General features: G+C 40.2%; 2 protein-coding genes across 2 annotated transcripts; one reads left to right on the plus strand and one right to left on the minus strand.

Moving 5' to 3' along the window:
• Positions 1 to 1,559: 1,559 nt before the first annotated feature.
• On the plus strand, positions 1,560 to 4,191 carry lag3 (lymphocyte activating 3). Its single transcript, XM_086311442.1, has 8 exons — positions 1,560 to 1,686; positions 1,776 to 1,905; positions 2,091 to 2,299; positions 2,484 to 2,738; positions 2,830 to 3,138; positions 3,225 to 3,473; positions 3,583 to 3,704; positions 3,824 to 4,191. The coding sequence occupies exons 1-8, from the start codon at positions 1,626 to 1,628 to the stop codon at positions 3,917 to 3,919; spliced, it is 1,431 nt and encodes a 476-aa protein (XP_086167568.1). The 5' UTR covers positions 1,560 to 1,625; the 3' UTR covers positions 3,920 to 4,191.
• plekhg6 (pleckstrin homology and RhoGEF domain containing G6) lies at positions 2,492 to 22,177 on the minus strand. Its single transcript, XM_086311441.1, has 15 exons — positions 22,083 to 22,177; positions 17,447 to 17,651; positions 16,787 to 16,915; positions 16,352 to 16,489; positions 15,847 to 15,942; positions 15,689 to 15,739; positions 15,260 to 15,409; positions 13,206 to 13,316; positions 11,102 to 11,251; positions 10,844 to 10,978; positions 10,194 to 10,313; positions 9,950 to 10,082; positions 9,738 to 9,853; positions 6,830 to 8,292; positions 2,492 to 4,859 (listed from the first exon to the last, which is right to left on the minus strand). Exons 1-15 carry the CDS (start codon positions 22,100 to 22,102, stop codon positions 4,682 to 4,684), a joined length of 3,195 nt encoding a protein of 1,064 aa, XP_086167567.1. The 5' UTR covers positions 22,103 to 22,177; the 3' UTR covers positions 2,492 to 4,681.
• Between the last annotated feature and the right edge of the window lie 213 nt (positions 22,178 to 22,390).

The following is a 22,390-nucleotide window of genomic DNA, read 5'->3' on the forward strand; positions in this document are numbered from 1 at the left end:
TCTATCTATCTATCTATCTATCTATCTATCTATCTATCTATCTATCTATCTATCTATCTATCTATCTATCTATCTATCTACCTACCTACCTACCTACCTACCTACCTACCTACCTACCTATCTATCTATCTATCTATCTATCTATCTATCTATCTATCTATCTATCTATCTACCTACCTACCTACCTACCTACCTACCTACCTACCTACCTACCTATCTATCTATCTATCTATCTATCTAGCCTGTACTTTAATACAGTGTATTTGATGTTAATAAAAGGAGATTCAGGTAGCTTCACACACAAGTGGATTGATGCCTGGTGATATTTTCTTTGTTTAATGTGAGCCTAGCCTGTATTCTGTATTGTCTGTTGTCATGTACTGACGTGCTGAATAATGAATAATTAAACAGAAAATGTGTAATTATTTAACTATACAGCAGAGTGAAAAACAACACATAGAAATAGTTCTAAAGGTAAAACGAACAGATAGTATATATTTATTATACTGACATTTTACTGACACCACACCCGCAGCAGCAATTCTTTGTGTGGTACATCTAAATGTATTTACACACGACATCAAACAGAACAAAAATATAAACCACACTTTGTCAAAGCAAGCCCTGTTTAGCAGCATCACTTGTCAGGTGGCTGAAGTATTCAGTGAGGCAGACATTCCCTTTACCGTCTCACCTCTACGTTATCTTAATGATCTCCTACAAGTGTCTAACTCCTCTGACGAGATTCAGGGGAAGAGCTGTAATCGGTGTATTTCCTCTAACCTGACAGTATTCCCTGTGAGCATTTCATCTTGATATTGAATGGAATATGCTAAAACGGTACGTGTTTGTCTGGCAGTGTAGGCCCGTTTCTACTGAGCTGAGAGCCACTAAAAAATGAGAATGGAGGGAATGATTCACTTTCATGAATATCCTTCACAAGAAGATACCATAAATGTCCTCATTCTCAAACTGGAGATGATGATGATCATGATGATGATCGTGAGTAGTGGAGCTAACTAGTGGTTGTAAACAAAACTAACTGGCAGTGACGAGATCATGACAAGTAGTTTGGTGTTGCAGTTTTGCCATCTCGGTTTCAAAACAGCAACTCGAGCTTCCGTGAATGATGCTGAAGATATTCTAAACACTTGCTGTGGAGTAAATGTTGTATATACACATTATTGTTTATTTGTCCCCAAACTTTGTGTAACATAAGTGACTTTTAGAGGTATAAATACAGAATATCTTACCGTCCATGGTTTCATACTGTATGTTTCTTGTGTATTCGTTGGTTTAGAAATTCAATAATCGAACATACTTTTACAGAGTGATTGACGCAAAAGAAACAGGAAATACATTAGAGAGAATCCGTGGGAGGAAGTGGGGCTCCCTGTTTACATCTCTGTCTTATAGTTTCCAGGCTGACAAAGAAAGACCGCAAGAACGCTTGGCGTGTAGCTGAAGTCACATGATCAGCAGAGGAACTACCAGACGCCCTGCCTTCGGTACCTTCCCACGGGCTGATATATAAACCTCTTCAACCCACATCGCAAAAACATACCAGAAAAGGCAGCGCTTGAAGAGAAAGGCAGAGTTTAAGAGTTTGTGGATACAAAACCAAAATGAACAAAACAAACTTGTTGGATTTTTTAATCTTTGGGATGGTTTCCATTCTTATAACAGGTAACTGTGTGATCAACTCAAAAGCAAATCTGCGCTAAAATGCAATTTTAAAAAAAATTGAAGTTAATTTCATGTTTTTCTTCACACAGGCTCCAGATGTGAGGCGATACACAGTGAAGTATTTGCTGCAGAAGGCTCGGATGTTGTACTACCCTGTAAATACCCTGCAATACTGATCAGCAGTCCACCTGCGATTGTCTGGAGTCATAAGGAGAAAGGGTAAGATGAAACTTCTCCTTTTTTTTTTTTTTTTTACATTTTTGCTATTCTCTTTCACTTTTCATCTGCAGATTAATCAGCTTTAACCCCTTAAACAACAACAAACTCCTTCCTCATTCACTAATAAAAGACTTGTATCTATTTGTTGATGACTCTGGATTGTTGTGATTCCCTTTTATCTACAGCACTATTTGGAGGAAGGAACGGAGCGGTCTGGAATACCGTGGCTCTCGATGGTCCCAACGTGTGCAGTGCCCCCACCTCCAGCTTGATAGTGGCACATTCAGCATTCAGATAAACAACGTGACAGAGGACGTTGTTGGACTTTATTCCTGTAAAGTGGACCTTAGAAACCAAGTGATTGAAAAGCAGGTCATGCTCAGACTTATTAAAGGTAAGAAGCACTAATTGAGCACGCCTACACTCACTAATTACAAAAGACCACAGAGCTTTTTACCATATAAAAAAGTAATATTTATTTGTGATATAAAAATGTGACCAATAAAATAAATATTAAACATTTGTAATATGTAGTATTTACTGTAAATTGACAGAAATCTCACTCTCTTCATTTACAGTGTCCTTTTCTCCACCGGCTCCCCTCTCTGGGAGCAACACTCAACTGTCTTGTGCTTTGAAACCTTGGCGTCATGGCGTCTCTGTGGAGTGGATGTTAAACAACAATCCATATTTGCCTCAGGCTAAAACCGGCTTGCACGGCGACAAAGTTTCAAGGGTTTTAAGAGTCACCGAGAAAGAGAGCGGAACCTGGACCTGCGTCGTGACGTACAAAGGAGAAAAGGGCCAAGCTTCAGCAGCTCTGGATGTGAAAGGTGAAATATTAAGCTGGACAACTGATTTATGAAGCTGTTGGATAAAGTATTTTGTGCTCTTAACAATTTTCTTTCTTTCTTTCCTGCACAGGAATCATCCAACCACCCAAAGATAACGCCAAGGTTTACGCTACTGTGGGGTCTCCGGTCACTCTCCCCTGTGTGTTTTCCTCTGGTTTAAGAACTTTGAGCGCAGGCTGGGAGAAAATCAATCCTGTGTCTCCATCCACCCGCGATCTCCAACTGCTTTCTTTGGCTTCGTCCTCACCTGATCGGCTCCGCTGGGATAGGTCTATCCGTATTAATGAGGTCACATATGAGGACGAGGGAAAGTACAGATGTAGTGGGAATGTAGGACAGCAAAGGTTGACTCGGACTTTGCAGCTCGTTGTTGCTAAAAGTAAGTTTCTGATCTTTCAGTTTGAGGGAAAATTCAATGCACTTGTATTTTTGATATAAAATCATTTCTCTTGTTTCTTTTCTCAGTCGTCCGCTTAAAGCAAAAATACTCAACGATGCTGACCTGCCAGCTGAGCGATGCAAGCGAGGTCACCGAATACGAGTGGGCTCATGTGACCTACGATGAAAATGGCACCGCGGTTGTTGGGTCCATCCAGAAGGGAAAGGATATAATCATTACCGACGGGTCAGAGGAGAGCTGGGGCGAATGGACATGTAGTTTCTATGGGCAAGATGGCCTTTTGGGGAATGTGACATACAATACTCATCTGATGAGTAAGTTCTCATTTTTGGTGTTTTTCTACTTCTGCTGTGCTAAAAAATAAATATTAACTATAAAGAACATTAAAACCTTTTTTTAAATGTTTATTTTATATTTTTGCAGGTGGTCTGAGCGGACAGAAATCCTCAAGCGCATCAAATAACACCGCTACAGTGGTCGGCCTCAGCTTTCTCCTCATTGTTCTGCTCCTCATTGTGGCTCAGATGTACAAGAACCGCCAAAGGGTAAAAAAAACAAAATTTGTAATTTTGAAAAATCGCATAGAATAAATATGAAAGCGTGCATTCACAGATTATATCTGTAGAGATTACCTCAAATAACGCTGTACATCTCTTCCCCACAGAGGAAAAGGATCTTTCAGTATCCCGCCCTGGAGACCATTGTTCATACCATCTCCAACGAGCGGGAGGAGAGAGAAAGGAACCGGGAGAAAATCTAAGGACACATAAAATTCGAGGCTTCGCTGGAAGAATTTCAGAGCACTAAATTGAAGCAAAATCTCTTGCCGCCTGCAATATGTTGAGAGACTCTTGTTTACACAGATTTTGTAAATATTTTCAGAGCAGATACTGTAGCAATGCTGTTTCATTCGAACAAAAATGAAATGCACTATATCCTGTGTTTCAGCTGTGCATGTTTTAAACTGTTGTATGTGTGACGATTTACATTTGCTTTTAAATGACAAACTGAGAACAAACTGCTTGACAAATAAAGAGCATTTAACAGAAATACATCGATTTTTGTTTATTACACGTATGCACAGTCGAATTATTGTTGGTCAGTGGCAGAGAACTATTGGTGCTCGTATAAATAAAATACACAGCAACTTAGAAAACAAGTTTCAGTATTTACATCAAACACTAGCTCTATAAACCAAACACTGACTACATTTATCGCTATTTTACATTCACTTCAGAATAATTAATGGTCCAAAATTCAGACAGTGAGGACCGATGTGCTACAAATAAAATATTTGTGCAAAGAAGTATCTTTTGTAAATCTCCTTTCCCTCCTTAGGTTGCTTCAACTTTTTATAAAAAGTCTACCATCCTTGTCAATTCATCGCTCTGAAATTAAGATCCACATCCATCTTCTTGCTCCGACAGTTTTTAGCCAACCCACTGCGACTGACCTCAGCTAGCTGGCTGGCAGTTTAGCGCTGAAACCACTCTGTGGCTACAGCTGCAATGCCGCTTTCACGCTACACCTGGCTGCACTCGCCATCTTCTTGCTCCGACAGTTCGCTGATACCACACAAGGCCAAAGATTGGTTGATTTCCTCCAGAAAACCATTTGTGGAAGGACGTAAATGATCATTAACTTCTTCGTCATCAAAGCACCAGCCGGGCCAATCCACATTTACACCTTCTGCAAACACACTGAAAGGGGGAAACAGAAGGTCAAAGGTCATCATTCTTTCAACATTTACCGGGTCACAATCAGGTGACCCCTTAAAGAGCTTTTAGTCTACCTCAAGTCGGATGATGCATTTTTAATAAGCACATATATATAAAGCAATGTGCTTTCAGTGACAACATTAAAGATAAACATGCAGAATGTCCATGTTTACCATTATGTTGCTTTTAGTACAACATATTTATTGATGCTTTAAGGTGCACATCGCTCCGAGTGTAAAGCTGTGTAAACACAGGCTTAAAGTGTTAACTGAGTCTATAAAAAGATTAAAATTACATTTTATATTACTAATTTGACTCTGAAGAGTTGCAACTAATGTTACTAAACTGATGTAGAGGAGGCTATTTTAATTAACGGCGTAGTGAAGAAGAAGTTCAAAATAGTAAAAACAAAAACACAGTAAAAGTAACTCTATACTTCAGTACTTATATCTCTGTTTTCTATAGCATGTAGAATGATATATTAATACATATTATATAGATATTATATGTTACATAATACCTGTTATAATGTATAATGCATAAGCATTATGTATAATGTTATGTATAAAGATCCACAGTTTTCAATATTGTAAGAACACTAAATTAGAATGAATGTTCCAACAATAATTGAGGAATTATACATACTTTTTACTAACCAAAAGAACAATATTTAAATTTAGAAAAAAGTAAATAAAGATATTTTAGGAGTGCTGCTGACTCCGGCATAAAAAACGAACTTTAAAACAAGAAAAATGTTTTTTTTTCTCAGTGTTTTGTGAGAAAGAAATTTGCTTCATTATTATTCATTATGTTAATCAAAACCTAAGCGTGCTTATAGCACATTGAGGTTAGAGACAGTAACATTTCCACTGGAACAGAACGGTCTATTTGTTACCAGCCTACACCTCACTGAAAACTCATTTAAAGATTAGAAGCTTTATGGGCTTAAAGATATATTTAAAAGTGATGCGTGCTAACTCTGTCCACTATTTTAAGTCAGTGAGTTTTTTTAGTTAAATGTCTGATCTGCACTACAGCGTAAACTATTTGCTTCAACTCAGTCTGTCAGTATGTGGGGCACATGAGAGAAAGCAACCCACCCGACCCCACTGTGGTCTTTACTGTGGTAAGTGCAGTATGCAGCAGAAATCAGCAGCAATGCAAAGCATTATGAAGATACAAATACTGTAATACCACAAGTGACTTCAAATGTCAATGGAAATTTTAATGTAACAAATCTTCTTTGAACATTATGGAAAACTGTGGCTTTTAAGGCTCAATTTGCTCTGTTTCATCTTGATAACTTAGCTATTCTGAGGAAAGCTTTTATACCCATAACGATCTAAAGATAAAATATGTAATATGTAAATCTTTTGAGTTGATATGATAGGTGCATGTTTTCTCTGATTGTTGTCTGTGTGTGACAGTAAATGTTCAGGGCTGTTGTTTTACATGTATTCCTTATGTCTTTATTCTTAGAGGATGAAAATCACTTGCCTGGCAGTAATCACTTGTTTTTAAATGTTCAGTAGTCCTGGTAGTGCTTGTTTACAGCTCTGTGTTTATTCTCGGACTCTACTAGAGTAGCTTTGCATGATTCACAGTTCAAAAATTTATCTTGTAATGGGCTTTGTTCCAGCCTCAGGCTGAAATAAGCCAGCTTTCTTCTCATTAATGCCTCTAAAAAATAAAAGTTTTCTGAACAGCAGGTGGGTGGGGTGCACGCTCTTACAGTCAGTGCAGTGTGCCTGAGAAGACCATATTAGGGATATGGCCCCTCTTTGACGTCATTCGTAGGTTGAAACGAACATTTAGAGCGAAACAAAAGCCTGAGCTTTTCATTTGCGGGGATTAGATAAATGACAGAAAATGGAGGAGGATAAAAGGTCCCTTTTAAATAAAATGTGAATAAGAATGAAAACAAAGGGAACTTATCACTGCCATATACTGACCTGTTCCCCTGCTCATCTTCATCTCCATCTACCAGCTGCTCCTTCCATCCTTGACTCACGCTGAGGGCCTTGGGTCTTGCTACTTCCACTTCCTCCAAGTCTGTGTCTCTGTCTCCATCACTGCGTGACGGCGAAGATGTGGCAGAAAATGAGGGAGAAGGAGAAGGGTATCTTGACCTCAGAGTTGTTGTTTTTAAATTTCTGTCTTTTTTAAATCCTCCTCTCCCCCTGTCTCTGTCTTTCGCTCTTTCTAAAAGGCCCTCCAGTCGTGAGGAATGTTCATCGTCTGTTTGGGGTGGCGTGTGTAAGCTACTGGGGCGAAGTTTGGCTTTTCCTTTTGGTTTCATGTTGGAAACAGAAGAACTTCTGTGGGTTTTTATTTTGGGCTTTTTGTTTTCCAACTTCCTGTCAGGCAGCTCAGATTCAGAGAAGGCTTGGGGATCAGAAAAGACTCTATCATTCCAAAACGTGTCTGGGTTTGACTTCAGGGTGCCCAGTTTGAGTGTCTGCTGTGGATCAGATTGGCAGGGCATGTAGATAGGAAGAGAGTTTCTTTTCAGCTTTGGGTTGTAGTCTGAGCCAAAATTAGAGGAAGAGTAGTTGTTTGAAGCAGCCCCAGTTTGTTCCAAACTCTGAAAAAACTCCTTAGATGTGCGAAAAGTGGCTGGATTTGTGCTGACTGGTCTCCTCCGTTGTATCCCAGGAGACTTTATATTTCTGGAGACCCACGCCTGTTGAGGTGTCTTAGTGTCTCCAAACAGACTGCCACTGGAATTTCTCCCTGCGTCCTGGTTCACGGAGAGGGAATCTGAGTCTTTTCTTGTTAATATTTCTTGTTGAGTCTGCTGTCTTAAAAACTCAGGTCCCTTCATTATTATCGGTTGATAATTAGATTGTAAAGTGTCATCTTCATTTGTTGGGTAGTCAACATCTGGGAGTTCACCTGGTAAAAAACTGTATTTTCTTACGGTGTTGTGTTTAAATGCAGCACTTGTGAGAGAATCCAGAGGAGGGAAAGACTGTCTCAAAGTCATGCTCTGCTCCTCTGTCATCTGAGATTCAACAATTCTGTCTTCATCCTCCCCCTGGTTTCCACTTTGATCATGTCTCACTCCCAATTCTATCCATTCATGTCCCCTGAAAGCCGATGAACGCCTCTTGCGCCCGATTTTGTCCTCAGTGTAATTGGGCTCTGTGCACCAAAAAGGTAACTCACTTTTATTAGTGGTCATCTCATCTGGAGATTGATACGGTTCTGGCTCTGCCAACCCATTTATCAAGTTAGAGATAAAAGTATCATCAGTGGATTCGTCCATCGAGGTCTCCATTCCTGGCTGTGCAACAGGTTGTTCTTCTGTCTCCACATCGTCTGTCTTTGCTTCTTTAACAGGGTTTTCATTTTGCTGGTTTGTCTCTGTCTCCTGTCTGTGGTGCTCTGCCTCTCTCAACTGCCTCAGTGTTTCCTAACAAACCATCCAAAGAAAAAAAGTGACTCAACTGGTTCACACATAAAAACACCCATTTACCACCTACTGGTTCCACACATTTCCACCAAAATGTTGAAAGTACTGCCGTCACGCTCTAACGAAGGAGCTACGACATGAAATTAATAAATGGCTTGCAAATGCAGCCCACAGATTCTATCTGCCATTCATTTTTACATGAAGTACCCCAAGTTCTACTAGCAATACTATGTCAATACTATGTTTTAGATGTTTTATGAAACTGGATTGAATTGTGGGCGGGTACTGAAAAGGCACCTTTGAAAATAAAAGCCTATTTTAAATTCTTAATTTCTTTTACTGGACTTTCTCAAGATAAAATTTAACCAGGATCTGCAGTTTGGGACAAATCTCCCCGTTTGGGGCAGTACAAAAAAATCATGCAGTCTTGTAAAGTTTTTCGCAGGACTTAAAATGAATTTTTTTTATCAAAAAACAAATGCTAGATAGACCAAATATGACAAGTTGTGCAACAAAAATGAAAATATCCGTGGATATATCAGTGAAAATATCACATCAACACAAGCCAAATTCAGGAGGTTCAGGATCGGACTCTAATCATAACTGAAAAAAAAATAATTTTGTTATATATATGCATATTTTTAATTTTTGGAGCCAACTTTGCAGATAGTCTGATAACTCAGATTTAGTTCAAAATATATTGGAAGGCATTAAAAACACAACAATGTGCTGCACAGTCACTTCACATGCCGGCCTTTTTCCACTGCTCTACATACCACTGACATAGACTGGCTATCAACAAGAACATCCGCTTAAGCTGAGACAAAACATAACTCAAGTGCACAATGATACATTTCCACTGAGAAGATGGAAAATTATGCAAAGCAGGACAGTAAAAAGTAGGCATGCATTCTTGCAGCTTTCTGTTCTAACAGGTGACGACAAAGTAACTTTTATCCATCCTTCCTTTTATCCCCAGTGTACAGCAGCTGAGCTGTTCTGGTCCCCTCCCCAATTGGACCAGTAGTGACATGTTTAGTTTTCCTTAAACAGCTGGCTGCCTGAGTAGTGTCCAAAAATGATATGGGTTTCTCTGCTAACAAGGCCAGGGATGGAGTTGCTCTCACTTCTGGAAATCTGGCAGAATTAAATATTTTTCTGGAGGAATTTAAAAAAAGATTCCAAAACATGACTATCCAGAGTCATGACTGAAAATAGGTCACTGAGCTTGTGTCTTATTTATATCAGTGTTAAAATAGCAACACTGTAACACTGAATGGCTGCAATAAGAAGATGCTTTTAAAGTTCTGTCAACTATGTGGGGTCTAAACCAAAACCTGACACTGTCATTCTCATAGCAAAGGGTATGGTGCTCTTACAGATAAAGTTTAAGCCAGACTACAAAGATTTCAAAATTTCTAATATTTTATTTTATTTTCTGATACCTTCGCTTGGTCGATGGTGGACACCCATATGGAGCAATTCTCTGAGGTGCTGGCGACAAGTATGACGACATTCATAGCACTCTGAAGCTCACCTACCTCCACAAGGAGAAATGAATCTGAGAGAAGCAGACAGACAGTTAGATTGTTCTTTTTATAATAATTAAGCTACATCCAAGTGTCTCGACTCTAGTCTAAAAGAAAGTGCTACACACAGCCATCTTTCAGTGGTATGCAGTACATCCTGTCGAGAGCCAGAGGAGGTCGAACCACCTTCAGCCGCTCTGTTTTCTTCTGGACTTTGGTGAGTAGAAGCACATCTGAGAAAAGCAGAGCCACCAACTCCAGCTACATCATACCAAGAAAAGGGGAAAAAATTAATAAATACAAAGTAATTTGTAGTAGTTTTGAGGAACGCAAATTAAAATCATAATAATTAAGTGCACAGTTTTTGCTCACTTTACTGTCTTTCCTGCCTCGAACCTTCAAGCTCTCCTCACGCAGCAGCTTGCGTACAACTTCAGAACCTACACCTTTGATGGGGCACGTTAGGTCAAACTTGCAGACTTCTCGGACATGCTGTCAATGAAATCAACCTCATGTAAATATCAAAAGCATTTCAAAAGAATAGAGGTAATATCTTTTTGAGTTTCCTGTTCACTACATTACACGCACTAGTGATTATAAACTCAACACTGACCTGCTGCATCTCACCAATATGTAACCCACTCTTGTGTGAATCCCACCATTTAGAAAACCACAACAATAACCTCAGTGCCCACAGAACTTAGTCATTACAGCACTTCGTGCTTTACATCCACAAAACAAGGTAAACACAGATGTGACATCTAAGCTCTCGCATCTTTGAATTAAACTTTTTCTCTTCTCCAGATTTCAAGCCACACAAACATCAATGCACTTTTTATGTATAATGCACTGTGTAGACTTTATTGCAGTAAAACAAAAGTACACTTTCAACACAGAATGTCCTCTGGGCTTAAGAATGAAGTAAGTCTGTTTATTTTTTGTTGAAAGGTCAATCCATAAGCTACAAAATAACTCCAAAGAACAGAAAAAAGTGACAAAATGATGACAAAGATGTGTTTTACCCTGTCGATTTCCTCATTTAGTCCATCCACCTCATACCCATCCAACCTCTGAGCAGAGATGTTGAGTGCGTGTTGCTCATCTTTTAGTCGCAGGTAGTCATTGATACCTTCCAAAAAATTATTTACACTGAACAACTGTACAGGGGAACAGACAAAGGAGGCCAGTGTGATGCAATGACTCACATATTGCATCTATAAAGGGAAAAACATTCTGTGGTGAATTTAAAAGGATTTTATTTAAAGGTATCTAATCCTCACCATGCCTCTGAGTGTGTGCTCCACAGGAGGGTCCTGAGTGTGTTTGAGCACAGCTTTGAGCAGCAGGGGATACTTTGTGATCCTCTGATGGGGTTTGGCCTGCATGTCTCCAAGACGCATCCGATCGCCCTGAGGATGATTCTCTACCCACTGGAGAGGACAAAAAAACACAAGAATATAAACTCAACTTGATGCTTTCAAAATAAAACTGATAGCCTGACAACCAAGTTTCTTAAAACTATCCAGTTAAGTTCAAGACTCATTGTAATAATGCAGAATTTGTGTAGTTTTGCCTCTGTACAGCACAACAGCGGATGTTACGTGACTAAACAGCAGGCATTCAACTTCAATTCAATGGGTTCAAGAAAAAAAATTAATTATTCAGCAATTTAGAAAAAATTTCTTTACGCATCTAGACAGAGTGACAAACAGTTTCATGGTCTGTTGTTATTTCTTCACAATGAAGCAGTCATAATATCTGCAAGTGATTCAAAGTTCCCAGTAATTTTGAATACGAGGCCCAAAGAGATGTGAGGGAAAGTGAAATAGATGTCACACAAGACATTGTGACAGAATTATTTCCACGTTTAAGACAAACAAGACCAACAACAACACAGCAACTAATCAGGTCATAAACATTGTCAACGAGGTGGCTGCATCATTATCAACATCTACAATCAACAGACGCCTCCATGAGTGCAAATATAGCACATTTACAACAATGCTCAAACCACTGGGTACGCTCAAGAGCAGGAAGGACAGATTAGATTTTTCCATAAAACTACATATGCTACATATATCAGACTTATCCGAATGCTACAAAACCGATCGGGCAGGGATTCACAGTGCAAATGGATAGTGACCCGAAGCAAACTGGAAAAGCAGTCCAAGAGTTTCTCAAGGCAAAGACACGACACGTTCTGCAATGGTCAAGTCAGTCACATCAAACAGAGCAGCTTTTCAGTTACTGAAGATAAAACGGAAGGCGGAAAAAAGAAAACCACAAACAGCAGCAACTGAATTTTGCTTCACTGAAGGCCTGGCAGAGCATCTCAGGGAAACAGCATTTAATGATGTCCATGGCTTCTACACTTTGTTAAACCCTTTGAATTACAGCAAGTCCTGCTGTACCACCACGAGTAATCGATGGAAGGAGCAGATTCAAAGAAAGTCAATTCAATCACATATTGATCATTTGATTAAAAACCCACTGTGGTGATGTGGAGAGACAGAATTGAAAAAAAAAACCTGTCTTTATCTAACGAATGCACTAATTATATATTTGATAAAATCATCGACTTCACAGTGATTAAACAAGAAGGTGAAGACAATTCACAGAAGTCTCTGATTTCTCTATAATTTTATTAATGAACTGCCAGAAGACTCTGTGACTGATATCAGAACCACCTCTAAAACCTTCTGAATGAAACTATAACTGGAAAAAGAAAAAAACCTTAAATGAGTTATTTTTGTTTTAACAGCCACACCCTCATTGCCCAGTAAGCGCCAGTTCTTGGTAAAGGAAGGCTTTAACTGTTAAACACAAGGTAGCACTAGCTGATTCTGCTGGAAATATCTACAAATATAGAACTGGTTTTAGTTTAAATATGATTATGTTCATCTAAAGGTACTTTCTGACTCGTCACAGCGATGTTTGTGATGATTCTGATTTTTTCGACACCAGACGTGACCATCCCCACAAGGATTTCGCTTCTTCTCTCAGGGACAAAGTGAGGATCGTTTGCCTGTTAGCCAAATATGTAAGAGGTGTTGTAGGTCACACTCTTCTTGCAGCCTCTTTTCCCATAAATCTTCTGCACAAATCTTTGTGAACTAGATATCTTTCACACCGCTGTTAAGGCTGAATCATTTGGAGAAGACGTTGGTGCCCGTCAGGAAGCAGCTCTAAGAAGTCGCCCACAAGCTTATGAAAACATTACAAACCACAAAACACAACCAATAGCAACTGAACTTTTAGTCAGTCATTAAAATGAATTACATTGAAATAATAACTGGGTTAGTGTGGGAGAGCAATTCTTTGATCTTCAGATGTATAGAATGCATGCACAGGCTGTATATGGATGTTACTGCTGCTTCACTGTACCTGGACGTAAGTGGAGAAATGGAGGTTGTTCTCCATCTGCCTGCGCGAGAATTCAAGATTGTCTTCCTCCTTCAGGCAGTATTCATGATAGGAAGAGAAGCGTTTATGAAACTGGGGGAAAAAAGAAAAGGATAAGTCCCCATAAAGTCACATCAGTATGTTTATCATTATTATTAACGATGCAGAGGTTAGCGCTAGCTTTAACGCCGCCATCTAGTTAAATATGCCTTTTTAACCCTTGGATACTTCACTTTGCTCCATTGTGACGCACATGAAGAGCTTCAAATTTCCCTGTTGCATGAACAGTTACGCCCATAGTTTGTTGGACAAAGACACCATTTCTTTGCAGTTTTGCCTCTGTACACCACCGCAGTGAATTATTACTCAAATAATAAACATGTGATTGAAGTGCAGACTTGGATACTTGGTTTAGTTTTATCTACAGTAACTGTAAAAGCTGCTGTTTCAGGTTGAGACCTGGTGACTGACTTGACCATTTCAGAATATCCCATTTCTTTGCTTTGAGAAACCCTCGGGTTGCTTTTCTTTAGTCCTCATCCTTTTGCAGTCTGATCAGTTTTACAACATATGGATGAATGCTGAGTACTGTTTAATCTGGCTACCTTGTTCTTCAGTATACCCAGCGGTTTGCACCTTGCTGTAAACCCTCTGCATTTAAATTCATCAAGGCGTCACTTGATTGTAGACGGTGACAATAGTACACCTACCTCCCCACAAGTGTTATTGACTCGGTTAGATGTTGTGAAGTTGTTTTTTCTTAATCATGGAAGTAATTCACTAATAATAATATACAGTAATAATATAAAAATGAGCATTATAAGATAATAACCTTGTCATCATGCACTTTAGTTATCTTCCTCTGTCTTTCTTTTGGTTGAGCTGAGCTGGTTCACATAGTCTTTATTTTTAAGACTGTACCTTCTTTACTTATTGGTTTATTTATCTGTCTTGGTTTTCTTTTCTTTTTCAGTCCAGTGATGACCTCCCTCACTTGCATCGACACCTCTTTGACTTTCGATGCTTTCTGGAGCAGTCTAATTTGTCCTTCCTGTTCTTGCGCATAACCAGCGGTTTGCATCTGGTTATAAACCTGTTTATTGTTCAAGAAGGCGTAGATCTTTATAATGATATCCCCCCTCACCCACTTCACTTACCCCCCCACCCACTTCACAAACTCCCCACCCTCATACTATGTTCTTGACTCGGTTAGTTGTTGTCTTAACTGTGGAAATAATTCTGTCATCATGCACTTTGCCATTTTCTTCTGTGGTCTTTCCGGTCTACTGTTTGTACTGTCGCTCTGATAAGTTTGTGTGGAGTTTTCAGTGACAGCCTCCCTCACTTGCACTGTCAACTTTGGGCCTTATATTTAAAATTACTTTGAAAAGCTTTAAAACAAAAACCCAGCACTTCAAAAATTGTGTCTGGTTCATTTGCCATGAAAGAACAAGCCAACAGATATCAGCTGGCCATAAAACTGTCCATCAGTCAGGTGTGCATTTTTACAAGTTTGTAAAAATGGAGGACTTTGTATACAAATGTCTGTAATGCCCCAAAGAGTTTATGCAAGGTTTTTGCAAAACCCATAAATTAAAGCTCAGAGTCTGCTCTTCAATTGCATCTTAACTGCTTCATTTAAAATCCACGGTGATGGTGTACAGAGGCAAAACCACAAAAACTGTGTCTTTGTCCTAAAACAATATGCACATAAATTTATACAAGTAGGCCTAGAAAAATGGCAGAATATATAAACATATCCCAAGTGTTTCCACCTGCAGGACTACTTTTATGTATTACTTCATTGTACGTGAGTAAATGTGCTTATATGTCATACATCTGGTGGATGTTTTGTTCCAAAACAACGTGCAGAAAAGCAAACTCATGTGGAAACAAAACCTGTACCCACATAGAGGTGAAGCATGATGTAAGAGGTGCAAATGAAGGGGGGAGACTCTATAACTGACCGGTAATATAAACTGTCTGCACGTACAGTATCATTCAGACTGGAGGGGAGAGGGGGGGGGACGACTTACCTGGAGACATCCAGGGTCTAACCTCATGGGGTCAAAGGGCTTGCCTGTTTTTCGCGCTTCCTGTAACATCGGATAAACCACCTCCTGCCAGAACTGCTGATGTTCTTCGAGGATGGAGGGGAGGTTGGAGAAAAGCTGCTCGGGGGTCACCTTTTAAAACAGGAAGTGCGACAAAAATAAAAACATGTGTTTAACTCCCCTGCTTTGCTATATTTTCCGACTTCTCAGTGGAAATGTGTTGTTGTGCTACATGTTCCACTTGCACTCGAGTTGTATTTTGCCTCATCTTAAGCGGATGTTCTCGTTGTTAATCAATCTATGTCAGTGGTAAGCAGAACAGCGGAAAATAAGTCCTGCAGGTGAAGTGACTGTGCAGCAAACTGTTGTGTTTTTAGTATTTAAATGATAATGCATGCTTTGCACACTGACCTCCTGGAGAAATCCTTTTTGGTGCAATTGGACAAGAGCCGCAATAACCAACTGTGGGAGGCAGACACAACTTTGTTATACATCCTGTTGAAACTCCCTTTCTCCGCTCTGAAACTTTAATGTAACTGACTGTAAGCAGCTAGAGAGTGACATCTTACGTCTTTTATAATAAGCAGCTTGTTGATGAAGGTGAGTTCAGTATAGACAAACTCCCACAGCGCCTCCTGCTGGTGTCTCTGCATTTTTGACATTGTCTGAAAAGAGGAAGCAGAAGAAATGTCAGGGTCATCAGAAAGAATGCCAAATGTGCATATTGTGTAATGATTATTGCCATCAACGAGTCCCACAGCCAGAATAAGGCCAACAGAGTATCAGTTCCTCTATTACTGTTTGCCACCCCCACAGCCAACAGTTCACACGGGACACAAGCTCAATTGTTCCTGCCAGTAAAATGTGCTTTTATTTCCTAAAAAGGCAGTGCATAAGAAGCATGTACAATGGCATGGTTTACTGAAATAAACAATTTGTGGACTTCATTTAGACCACATGAGAATAAACTACAGGATGTCAGGCCTTGGCCAATGAATTGATCTGTTTTGTTCTTTTAATTTGATTTGTTGGCAGTAAGAAAAAGAAATATATATATAACGATAGGGCCCGTACTGAATGAGACTGCACTATATCTGTCCAGCTCGTCTCCAGCGTGGTTCCCTGACTTTCCTCGTTCCATCGCCACCTGAGATCCTCTGACAGAGAGAAGGCCTCCAGGACTTGCTTCAACCCATCCAGTTGACTTCGCTCCTGGGAAGTTGTCATAAACCATGAGAATAAATAAATAACAAAGAAGAAGAAAATAATCAGGCAGGGAAATGAGGGGAAAATATGACGCTCTACTGAATCAGTCCTTCCTTAATAGAAATAGATGTTAGTTTTGGCCACAGGTACATCTAAAAGTATGACAGTGGAACAGAATGAACTGCACTGCTGCTGTGAATTTGGGCGTTTGAGTGGGCGTTTGAGTGGGCGGTTGCCTTTACAGCAAGTCTGTATCTGTTCCTTAGAAAACCAGTATGTAGTTTGATGAGCACAGCACAATACCTCAGACGCTTTGTCAGACACTCCCTGGCTGAACAGGACTTGTTTGAGTGCAGTTCTGGGTTTGGCTCCTGCAGAAGTTCCTTTACTCAGAGTTCCAAAGTCATTCGCGACCTTTTGCTTCGTTCGCCTCTGGAAGCACAAAAATGCAGCGGGACATGTGAGCATGTATGCACAAGAGAGGTTTGCAATGAAAATAAATGAACTGAAACAGTGTAACACACCTAGAACTGAATCTAAACTTAATGCACGGTACTTCGGTACAGAAGAAGTATTTTACAAGTCAAGGTTTTTGACATCTTAGTGAAAGTACAGGGATTTTTATCAATAAAACATTTAAATAGTCAAAGTAAGAGTGCTTCAAGTGCCAATTTATAATTTTCATAATGACATATTTTTAATATTTAAGTTGCATAAAGTGCTGATCTCTATAAAAATCAGTATAATGTATGAAAAATACTTCAACTGGTTTTAAATACTAAGTTGTCCAGAATAAGTCAATAAGCTGCAAAACAAAAAAGGAATAATGGGTTTCAGCCTATAAACATATACAAGAAAATTACCTTAATTAAAGTACTCAAGTAAATCTACTTAATTTAACCCCCACTGGTGCCAGAACAGTAGGCTTGCCCCATCCTTACAATTCTGTCCCACTCCACTTGCCTGATAGCCGATTGTGCTGTACTTGTGTTTGTCTGCTGCCCTCTTGTGGTGGATGTTTAGGTCTGCAGCTTTCCCGTCAACGACATCAGGCTCTCTGGTTTCCGTCTCCCTCTGCCTCTCTCCATCCACAGTCTGCAGCACCGTTTCTTCCATTGGTGATTCACTCCCCCCTCCGTTGTTTACATGCTGTGCGTTTGGGATAAGGCTAAAGAGGAGCACACAGAGTTACTCAGTGCCATTATAAAGTGTGTGATGACTTCTTCAAAAAGAAAACAGTCCTTTCACAGGACTTTTATTAGGACTTTTTTTTAAATCCAATGAGTAAATGCACATCAGACTCACAACCTAGATATAATGATAAACTGAATTATCATTAAACTCAGTGGCAAGCTCCAGATCATTCATGGCAAATCCCACTTTAAAAATACTTTTCAGGATTCCCATCAGTGACACAGTTTGAGTGTAAGCAATCAGTCCAAATGAACAGCTAACAGTCCAACATAAATGCACAGCAAAAGGTAAGCCATTTAGAGCCTTGTTTCATTTTAAATAGTCTTAAAAAAATACGTAAAATTAAGAAAACTCAATACATGTCAGAACTTATAATTGTGTTCATTTATTTAAAGATTTAATTTAACTTAAACAATTTAAGTTTATTTAAGTGTCGTTCTGGTCTGCTGCTCGCCGCCCTCGCAGGAACCCTGATTGGGCTGTCAACCATCAATCTCTAGCCCACCTGCCCAAGGCGCCCACCGCGATTAGCAAAAAAGAAAATACTCCACTCAACTTCGGTCTTCTAAACATTCGTTCATTGACGAGTAAGGGACCTCTCATCCAAGACCTCCTATCTGACCGTAAGTTTGACTTTTTCTGCTTAACTGAAACCTGGCAACAACCTGATGACTTTTCTCAGCTAAATGAATCTACTCCTCTGGGGTTTGTTTACTTTTCCAAACCCCGCTGCTCAGGTCGTGGGGGTGGTCTCGCGATCTTTTTTCACCAGCACTTGAAAGTCCTGTCAGTTAATGTTGATTCCTTTAGTTCTCTAGAGGTCCTTGCATGTGAGCTGACTGGACCCATTCCCACCATCATAGCTACTGTATACCTCCCCCCCCCCCCAAACCTAACCCTGTCTTCCTCAGTGACTTTGCTAATTTACTAACCCATTTTTCATCTCTCTCCCCAAATGTGATCTTGGTGGGAGATTTCAAAGTTCACGTGGACAATAATGACCTTCTGCTCACCAGAGACGTTTCCTCCTGTCTCGAAGGCTCTGAATTTAAGCAATTTATCAACTTCCCCACTCACTCTAAAGGACACACCCTGGACTTGGTCTGCTGTTCTGGTCTTACTCCCTCGAATCTTTCTGCTACTGAAATCCCCATAACTGACCACTTCCTCCTTTCATCTAACCTCACTCTCTGCTGCTCTTCTACCAAGCCAACCCGTCTCATCTCGTTCCGCAACATCAAGAACATTGATATGGACATTCTCGCTACCAGTTTGGACAATGTTCAGATTCCGGACTTCTATTCTACTCCTGATGATTTGTTGTTATATTATAATAATTGTCTATGCACTGTCCTTGATTCTCTGGCTCCTGTAAAAACCCACTCTGTTTCCTTCGCTCGCTCTGCTCCCTGGTTTACCTCTGACCTCCGAGCTCTGAAGGCCAAAGCTCGGCAGCTAGAGCGTAAATATAAGAAATCTGGTTTAACTGTTGATTCAGAAATCTATAAATATCACGTACTTCAGTATAAAGACTCCATCAGCAAGGCCAAACAAAGCTTCTACTCTGGTATTATCAGTTCTTATGAGGGTAATGCAAGGACTCTGTTTTCAGTTCTCAACAAACTAATTCAACCCCCCAACGCTTTACCACCGCACTTCTATTCCTCTGAAACCTGCAACTCCTTGATGCTGTTCTGGACTACGAAAATCAATAACATCCACCAGCAACTCAGATCAAATGTTGTGTCTGCGCCCTCTCCAGAACCTTTTCTCCTTTTTGAGCCATTTTCCACTTTTCATCTTCCAGATTTATCTGATATTTCCGAGTTCATATGTAAATCAAAGCCTGCCACATGTCATCTTGACCCCATGCCCACAGGGCTTGTGAAATCCTGCCTCTCTTCTTTACTCCCACTCATCTGTGCTATCATTCACTCTTCTCTCACCACCGATATCGTTCCCTCCTTATTCAAGACTGCTCCAGTCACTCCTATACTGAAAAACCCTTCTTTAGATCCTAACAACTTTAACAACCTCCGTCCGATTTCCAATCTACCCTTCATTTCTAAGATACTCGAAAAAGTGGTTGCAGGTCAACTTCATTTACACCTGGTTAATAATAACATCTACGAGAGATTTCAATCTGGTTTTCGCTCATGTCACAGTACAGAAATTGCTTTACTTAAAGTCACTAACGATCTTCTAATCGGAGCTGACTCTGGTCTTCTCACCATTCTCGTCCTTTTAGATCTGAGCTCAGCCTTCAACACCATTTCTCACTCTGTCCTTCTAAGCAGACTTTCCTCTCTCGGCATCTCTGACACACCCCTCGCCTGGTTTCAATCATATCTCCTCGACCGTTCCCAGTTTATTCAACTAAGATCATTCCGCTCTCGTCTATTCCTTGTCCCCTCTGGTGTACCACAAGGCTCAGTTTTAGGCCCTCTTCTCTTCATAATATACATCCTCCCTCTAGGTACAATTTTCCGCAAATTTGATCTTCAGTTTCACTGTTTTGCTGATGACACCCAGTTATATCTCTCTTGCAAACCTGATTCCTCCCTCCCACCTTCCTCCCTTTCAGAATGTCTATCCGAGTTAAAATCCTGGTTTGCCTCTAATTTTCTAAAGCTCAATGAGGATAAAACTGAGATCCTCCTTATTGGCACCAAATCCAACCTTTTGAAGGCGAACCATTTCTCACTCACCATCGATAACTCCACAGTTTTCCCTTCTCCTCGGGTTAAGAGCCTTGGTGTCATCCTAGACAGTTCACTTTCCTATAAATCTCACATCAATATTCTCACCCGTTCTGCCTACTTCCATCTACATAACATTTACAGATTGCTTCCTTCTCTTTCCATCCAGTCTACGTCCATTCTTGTCCTCAGTCTTGTTACCTCCCGTATTGACTACTGCAGTTCTCTTTTGCATGGTCTCCCCCAAAAATCCCTCCATAAGCTTCAACTGGTTCAGAACTCTGCTGCTCGCATTACTACCAGAACCCCCTCCTACCAGCACATCACCCCTGTTCTTCGGGAACTTCACTGGCTCCCTGTGAAATTCCAGATAATATTCAAACTTCTTCTGGTCACCTTCAAGGCCATTCATAACCTCGCTCCTCCTTACCTTTCTGACCTGTTAACCACTACCTGTTCTGCCCGTTCACTTCGATCTTCTTCTTCTATCCAGCTTGCTGTACCTTCCTTCCGCCTCACCACCATGGGAAGCAGAGCTTTCAGCTGCTCTGCTCCCAGGCTGTGGAACTCTCTGCCCCCAGAAATAAGAAACATTGGTTCTCTCCCCCAACTCAAAACTCATCTGTTCAAATCTGCATATTCACTGTGAATCCACTGTTTGTTAATTTTATCTTGTGCTTTTGTTTTATTGTTCTTATTCTGCCATTGTTTTACTAAATGTTTTATCCTATTGTAAAGTGTCCTTGGGTGACTTGAAATGCGCTCATAAATAAAATGTATTATTATTATTATTAAGACACATGGCAGATTTAATGACAAACGTATTTACTTCCAATAAAAAAGATTAAATAAGCAGGACAGTCACAAAAAAAAAAGACCAGATGACAAAACCAGTCAAATACACGTGAGCTCCTGTCTGAAGTGAGCGATGCTCTAATACTGACCCACATTCTGACTTTAAAGGATCAGAGTGACACGGCGAATACCAGCAGTGAGCCGTCTGAACAGACTGCTGATCGCACTGATTAAAACAGGACACCAGCAGTTTTTAATGACTCCAGGTGTCGTTACACAGCTGTGCGGGTCAGGGTGTCACACCTGGACTTATCTGTCATTATTTCTACCTTGTAACATTTCCTGCAGTAGCTTAAGCCCCCACTCCCCACTGCACCATTTACAGCTGTAGCCTGCGGTGTCATTGTTACACTGCCAGGATTAAAGCTTCAGGTGTGTTTTACATTAACACTTTTACTAGGATTCCTACTCTCATTTGGACAGTCTGAGAAAGTATCGTAAAAGCAAAGATTCTCACACGAGCAAACAGATTCAGTACACCGCACGCATCTGCTGTCACTCTACTGTCAAACATCAGCGCACTGACTCAAGTGCTTTCATCACCATGTCATACTTGTTTACAATCACTGCCTATATCCTACTGTAACTCAGTGATCAGTGAATTATAATTATATCGGAATTACAGCACTGGATCTTCTTTAAAACATGATGATTAGTCAATAAAGACAAGCATGTTGGTAATTTTATAACTTCAGCAAGCCAACAAATCAAATCAGAGTCCGTGAATCTACACATGAGCTCTGACGTGTCAGGGCCTTGCTGTGGTCAACACATAAAACAAACTGTTCCTTCAAAGCAGTGTCTACCCTTTAACCAACAGCTGTTTTAACAGATAAAATCATAAAGTTTACCTGGACTTGGCTGAATCCATTTTGTTTCACAGAGTCATCTTTGGTTTCTGTTAGCTTTCTCCACCTCCTTTCTTTCTAGCTTGCTTGTCCCTCCCTCCCTACTCTTTTCATCTGCACCCCTTCCTTCTGCAACTGGCCTGACAGGAACGACTGGATTCTGCAGTCAACAAATCAGCACTGAGGGTTGGTTAATGTGTCGCAGTTAAGGTGCTTAGTGAAGCGGAGGTGGTGCCTTGCTTCTTTGAAGGTGATCTGTTTTGTTGTTTCTTGTCAATCAGGATTATTGATCACCCCGAACAACCAGGAAA

This window comes from Aulonocara sp. 'chitande type north' Nkhata Bay, linkage group LG11, assembly GCF_057382095.1.
Source record: "Aulonocara sp. 'chitande type north' Nkhata Bay isolate Kocher_YH1m ecotype deep benthic linkage group LG11, A_spYH_male_GT1.1, whole genome shotgun sequence".
NCBI lineage: Eukaryota > Metazoa > Chordata > Actinopteri > Cichliformes > Cichlidae > Aulonocara > Aulonocara sp. 'chitande type north' Nkhata Bay.